At 43.9% G+C, this 7,428-nt stretch overlaps 1 protein-coding gene across 1 annotated transcript; it reads right to left on the bottom strand.

Annotated features, from left to right (window-relative positions):
- Window positions 1–1,899: 1,899 nt before the first annotated feature.
- On the bottom strand, window positions 1,900–6,322 carry LOC136503334 (uncharacterized). The gene is made up of 6 exons (XM_066498447.1): window positions 5,875–6,322; window positions 5,642–5,780; window positions 5,197–5,537; window positions 4,995–5,077; window positions 2,148–2,297; window positions 1,900–2,019 (listed from the first exon to the last, which is right to left on the bottom strand). The coding sequence occupies exons 1-6, from the start codon at window positions 6,320–6,322 to the stop codon at window positions 1,900–1,902; spliced, it is 1,281 nt and encodes a 426-aa protein (XP_066354544.1).
- Window positions 6,323–7,428: the final 1,106 nt, after the last annotated feature.

Here is a 7,428-nt window from a genome sequence, read left to right on the forward strand (position 1 = left end):
TACCTCTGTTGTCCCTAGGTCTTGGGTAGAATACTGAATTCATGGTCATTTTTCATGGCAGAAGAAATAACCATACATTCCTACTTCTGTTAATTAACCTCTCTTTTGTATTTCTCCAGGGTTCAACATCATTTTATAGGGAAACACTGTTTATTTTTATTTTTCATTCATGTACTGATATTTATCACATCTATCAAATCTTTTCGAATTTTTTTTATAAACCACCTCCATGCATTTTAATTCTGGCTATGCACTTGGATAATACTACTATCATATTGGTTGCAATTAAGGTGGCGCTTGGTTGCTAAAATGGTAATGGAAATGCAAAGGGAACAGGATTGCCGGAGAAGGCGATAAGTGCATGAGCCTGTTCGCTGGTTGATTTCTGAGCTGATAAGTCCGGTTGGTGTTGGTTTGTTGTGAGAGGAAAACACTGTTGGCTGACTGATAAGCCCTGACTGAAACTAATAAGCGAACAGGCTCCATATCTGAGGATGGAGTTGTATTAGTTTTGTACATAATGTTATCAGTTAAGGGTGTATCTCGATTACATGGGGCCGAAACAAACATTAAACATGCAATCGGTTACTCACAGTAATCAAATCCCGTTAAATTGATGTGAACCAAACGCTATGTAAGTCTGGGTCCAGTATCTACTATTATTGAACTTGCTTTTCTGCTTTCAATCTTTTATCAATTCGATAATGCTGGCACATGGGTGTCCATCTAGGCGTATCCCGTCCAGACGGCTCGTTCCTGGACCTGCCCAACGATTGGGTTCAACAGGCCTCCTCCGCTCCACCTTTAGTACGACGCGGTTTCTCCAAAAAAATAAAAAACACAACGATATTTCCTTTCTCCACTGCTGCATGCATGTGACCGTCGCGGGCCCATCCACCCCGCGCCCGCCCGCCGCTGGCCTTCTCCAATGCTGCGGCCTTCTCCAGCTGCGGCCTTCCCATCCGGACATCGCGCCCACCCCGCCTCGCTGCTACTGCACGCCCATCCCGCGCTGCTCGCTCTCGCCTGTCGCGCTCGCCCATCCCGCGCCGCTTGCTCCCGCGCGTCACGCGTGCCGCCTGCCCGACCAAGCCAAGCCCGGTGCCGCTAGCGATGGTGGTGGTGGTGGTGCTCGCGCGACGCCGACTCCGACCCCGACGGCTGGAATCGCGATGGTGGTGGTGGTGGTGGTGCAAGCGCATGTTTCAAGTGTTTTATGCAGATGTTGCAAACATAGATCAGGATGTTGCATATGTTGCAAAAATTGTACACGTATGTTGCAAGTGTCTGTTTTCAATATTTCATCTATTTTTTTAGACGTATGTTGCAAGTGAGTTTATGTAGATATTGCATATGTATCACACATATGTTGCAAGTGTTTTATCTGGATGTTGCATATGTTTGTAATTGTTTTTCAAGTGTTTTTCATGTGTTTTAGGAGCATGTTTCGAATGTTTCAGTTGTTTCGTACGTATGTTGCAATTATTTCATTTAGATGTTTCAAAAGTAGATCGAGGGTGGTGTGCATGTTGCAATGTGAGCCATTTGCCGCAGCTGCCTGCTGTAGCTGCTGGGGCGCCGTGCATGGAGGGGAGCAGCGCAGCAGGCATGGAGGGGCGCGGGAAGCCAGGAGTGGCACGAGCAGGCCCCACCTGTGTGTGAAGCGGGCGCTGGCGTGGGCGTACGGACGTGGGGGGTCTATCCGGGCGCTAGTGCTGCCGTTATCAATTTCATACATGATAATTCGTTTCACTATTATTAGCACACATGTATGAAGTCCTTTCAAAAGCAAAATGAATGTTGATCTTGGCATTCATCAGCCTTTTTTACAACAAGATTTCAAGGAGCTAACAACAATTACTATTTCTAGGGTAAAATGCGGACAGTGTTTTCTAGTATTCATTCCAGACCGGCGTAAATCCTTCTCCTGTAATCGGTGAGCCTCTCTATCTCTCTCTGGGCCGCTGGGTCGCCATTGCCCCTTCTCAGCTTGGCGATCTGGCTGTCAATGCTCCTAACCTGCATACAGGTAAATCCCCATTGCTGATTACTTCAATAGTAACAATGTGTGTAGCAAATTAAATCATCATCAGGAGATACAAATTCAAGAGATTATAAGGAAGAAAATGAAGGAGCTAACTAGGCACCTTCCGGTAAGGCCAGCGTCGTATGTGGAACTTACGGCTGGTGCCCTTGAGGACAGTGGCACAGATGCGGAGTTCCTTGGCAGCCTCCACCATTGGGAGGTGGAAGTAGCGCGCAATGTCGTCCAGCTGCAGATTGCTCGCTCTCTCCCTCTGCAACATGAGATTACCAAACTCCTCTTAATTAATTAGATGTTTTTTAATTGGCATAGTAATATGAAATGTTGCTTTGTCCTAATAATTAAGAGGTGGACAATTAAACATCTTTTCTCTTTGGATTGGATGCCGTTCTCCCTGTGCTGTATATGGTCCATCATATATATGATTTTAGAAATTCCCTTTCTCCACCCTACTATAGAGTTACTACTATATAAACGATTTTTAGAGGCCCCTCATTTTTTCAGACGTGGTTATCGTCAGAAAGTTGGTAACCGCCCATACTAATATCATTTCCAGGAGCGAGCCACCTTACCATTTACCTCTAAAAGTTGATTGTCAAAGGATGGTTTGTGTAAGATGGACTGCCTCTAAGAGCAGGTGTTGCACAAATAAATTCATAATATTTTAAGTTGTAGATAAATTTTATATCTAAATTGTACATTTTGACGAGATTCAAAACCTTGTGGTTGCTAACTTTTTATTTAAGATCATTTAAGATACAAATATATATTTTATGTTATTAATCTTTAAATTTTTCCAAACAACGGGACGTACGGATACATGCCCTATACCAAAATTGTAATGTCCGATGTGGTCTAGAACTTTGTAGTTGCTATTTTTCACTTGATACATTTGGAGGCCCAAGTATTGAATAAAAAATCCGTATAATAAGTAAGTTAATATAAAAGAATAGTATTTGCTAATATATTGTTATCTGGTGTGGTGGTATGGAAGGATTATATATACAAGAGCAAAATTCACCGTCGGTCCCTGAACTTTGCCGGTGGTGTCATCTAGATCCCTAGATTTTTAAAGTGATATATATGGGTCCCTAAACTTAGCAGACGGTGTCATCCAGGTCCCTGAACTTTCAAGGTGATCACCGTATGTTCCTAAACTTAGTCGACGGTGTCATCCTGTTCCTCAAGTCTCTAAACTTAGCAAGCGATATCATCCCTGTCCAAATATGGTCTAACCTACTCTATAAGCTAGCGTGGCACACTGACTGTAGGTTAGACATAGATCCAATATGTGTCGACTAATCAATCATTATTTATATAATAGTATTAAAATAATATTAAAATTTCTACAAATATATTAGGTTTAAACTAAAATAAAAAAACACTTAAATTAATTTAATATTTATGTATCATTAATATTAATAAATAATATTAAAATTCCTATAGTATTAATTTTTTTCTATATTAAAGGTTACTTCTAATTTTAGTATTATTTTAAAAGTTTTAATAGTAGTATTATAGAAGTAAAATTTTCCATTATTAATACTATAATACTATACTACTTTTAATATAATATTATAGTATTAGAACTTTTAATAATAGTATTATAGTATTAAAAGTTTTAATAATAGTGTTATGTATTATAGTTTTAATAATAGTGAAAGTTACTTCTATAATACTACTATTAAAACTTTTTAAATAATATTAAAAGTATTCTAAAAAATAATATTAAAATTAGAAGTAACTTTTAATATAGAAAACATTTAATATTATTATATTTAGACATGGATGACACCGCTTGCCAAGTTTCGGCACCTGCGGTGATCACCTTGAAAGTTTAGGGACTAGGATAACATCGCCGACCAAGTTTAGGGACCTGCAGTGATCACCTTGAAATTTTAAGGACCTGGATGACACCGTCTGCCAAGTTTAGGGACTCACAGATATCACTTAGAAGTTCAGAGACCTGGATGACACCGTCGGCCAAGTTGAGGGACCGGTGGTGAATTTTGTTCTATATACAAAGCTTGATGTACGAGTGTGAAAATCGTGTCATATGAGTGGCGACACACAAGCTTTCAGGCAGCCTTACGGGGTGTCTGAGAACAAATCTTCCTGTTTTATTTTGCTTTGTTTTTTACTCCCTCGGTTCTAAATTATAAGGTGTTTTGTCTTTTCTAGGTACATATGTTTTATTATGCACTTAATATACATGGTGTCTAGATACGTAGCAAAAGTGGCGAATCTAGAAAAGCTCAAACAACTTACAAATTGGAACGGGCAGAATTTTGTGATTTTTTGGAAATCAATTTTGAGATGTGGTACACATGATTTGTTTCACGCCCCCTTCCCTCCCTTTTACTCCTTCCCTGGAGGCTCCCTGCCGTCGGATGCACCTTTTTGCCACTGCCATACTAAAGGCCTATGTGGTAAGGCTTCTTCTTAGATCCGGCTCATCCGGAGAAGCTCGACCAAACGTTTCGATTTTAGTGAAAAATTGAGAAGTCGGAGCCTTTTTGGAAGACTCACAAATTATGGCTCCTCCGGAGGAGCCCTGCCAAACACTCCCTCGCTCTCCCTACTCCCCACTGGTTGTCCTGATCTGGTGTGACGGACAACCCACCGATCGACTGCCGTGAGTGCCTTAACTATGGCTTTCCCTCCAATATGTCAAAGATTGGAGAAAACCTCACTAGAACATAAACCTCCGACCCTACCCAATACGCCAGAAAGCAGTTGATTAGTCTGATGTGTGAGATGCATTAGTATTAGTATATATATATTGTTAAAGCAGGTTCTTGGCGACCTTTAATTTGGTCTTCTAGCTTGCAACAAAACATCTGAATTCTTAAAGTTTTCGTGGCGTGCAATAGTTCTAAATTAGCTTCACAAACCAGGTGGCACACTAAGACTTATGGATCATGATGTACAATGATAGATAGATATATACCTGGATCGCGACTGCAGTCTTGGCAGCCGGGCGAATCTCTGATGATCGTCGTCCTTGCTCCTTAGCAACTGGTTTAGATGGCCCTGTAGATTTGAAATTGTATATATGGAGACTTCGTACGATAACATTAGTTACAAAAGAATGATGAAAACTTAATTAAAACGACAAGAGCAAATGCATGATCAGTTGTGCAGCAGCGAACCTGCAGCAGGCGCTTCTGCTGGCACGTCGTTGCCCTGCTCGACCATAGCACGCTGCACAGCGCCGTCATCAGCAGGACAGGCGACTACTCGTTGGTGGCCGCCATTAGTCTCTAGTGCCACTGCTTCACGGTGGTCACCGGCGTGGCCACCATTAATCTCTGGTGCTACTGCTTCACGATGGTCGTCGTCGGCATGGCCACCGCAGACGATCATCCTGGTGCACAGGGCATCCTGGAACGCCGAGATCGAATCCTGCAGGACGACGTAGCCGCCGCCAGCACGCTGCTGCGCGTAGTCCATCAGGTAGTGCTTTACCCACACGTAGTCCCGGCCCCTGAAACTGCTCAGATCATCAACGCGTGCAACCAGATTACATGATGCATCTCAAAAAATTGCAAGGCAACATGCATGTTGAAATCTAGGAGTCCAATGCAAGCAGCTTACTCGACGTAGGACTGATGCGTCATTTGTGTTGTCATTGTCGCTGCCAGGCCGTTGGAGTCTATGCGATACACCTCTAGGGTTGCATGGTGGAACACGCCGGCGGCGATCCCATGGATACTAAACTTTGTCGCTTCAAGCCCTGGAAATTCACAGCCAAGACTTAAGTGTTAATTTGATCGATCGCGTCCGTCCATATGTAATGTAAGTATGCCGCCAGTAGCACGTGTGTCTACCGTTGCAGTGCACAACTTCTCGAAGAACCTGGCAGCCAGTGCAGTCTAGCGACGCGTTCTGGTGCACGGCAGAGCTCGACGACGGCGACGACGACCTTGGTGCGGTCGCCGACGTACCTGCTGCAGTGCCGACGTCTTGCGCACCGCTTGTAGGATCGTCGGCTAGCAGGGCATTGTGTGTAGGAGCGTTGTTGTCGACGGAATTGTTGATGTAGTCCAGCGTCGGTGGCGGCCACTCTAGGAGATTATTGTCGCCGGAAGCACCTGCTGCGATGGCGCTTTGCTCCGCTGGTGCTGCCTGCAGCGGCGGCGGCGGCGGCGGCGGGTCCATGCCGCCGTTCATGTCCAGTAAGTAGAGGACGTCGTCATCGAAGCCGTCCGGCACAAGGAACGAGTCGTAGATCCCTTGCCCGTCGGCGCAGTCGTCGTTGTGGGCGCCGTCGGCCATTACGTACGTATAGGCGGAGCGCGCCGCGCCGCCGCGGGGTGATGGAGGACAGCGCGCGCGCGCGTGTGAGAGAAATGGCGGGCGATCGAGGGTGCAGCGGTTTTGATGACGGGGAAGAAGCGGTTAACACATCTTTGTCGGACCGTTTACACCGTCTGTCTTATCAGGACGTGTTCTTTCCATAAAAAAAAATGAGGACGTGTTTTATCCACGCGATTCGAGATCACACTCATATGTGCATTTCTTTCCATTAATTAATATTGTTTAAATTATTATTGTTTTTGTGCATCTTTCGTTACCATTATTTTGTGTTTCCTTTACTTTTTATTTCTAAAAAAGTCCTTAGATTAGTGGAATTAACTTGATTCATTTTTATCTTCCAAAAACGTATTAGGAGAGGCCACTCCACTTAAACTTATACTGAGAGGCCCCGTCTCCATCCATGTATTGGTACACGGGAGAAGATGCCAAACACTATAGGCTCTTGTATTTGAACTTTACACTAGTAAAAAGATGTTTTTGCTGACGGCCACTATGTCAAACTCTCTAATCACAGACGGGTCTCAACTTTATCAGAGACGTACATTTCACTAGTCTATACGCAAGAGTATGTGACCACATCAGCGAAAGGAAGAAAACACCAACCTAGTGAGAAGGGCTTTAGTTCAAGTAGCAAATATGGGTCCTCAATGCCCATTCAAAATTCCAATTAATCAATAGGAACCCTACTACCGGACTCCTTGAGTTTGCCGAGTACCCGAAACACTAGCCAAAAGACAGAAAACACTCAGCAAATTGTTCGCTGAGTGTAACACTCGGCGAATAGCACTCGCCATAAACAGTGCCGGCAAAGCCAACTTTGCCGAGTGCCATTTATCGGGCACTCGGCAAAGTTTTTGCCGTGTGCAGTTTGGCTCTCGGCGAAAAGAAACGGTCATAACACTAGACCCGCCGTTAACAGCGACTTCGCCGAGTGTCAAACGGCAAGGCACTCGGCAACTAATTTCTTTTTAAATATTTTTTGTTTTTAGAATTCCTTGTCGTCGAGTGCTGCTCTCGGTAAATCATAATAATATGCCATGTGCCGCACAGGCAGACACTCGGCA

Source organism: Miscanthus floridulus, chromosome 14, assembly GCF_019320115.1.
Source record: "Miscanthus floridulus cultivar M001 chromosome 14, ASM1932011v1, whole genome shotgun sequence".
Lineage (NCBI taxonomy): Eukaryota > Viridiplantae > Streptophyta > Magnoliopsida > Poales > Poaceae > Miscanthus > Miscanthus floridulus.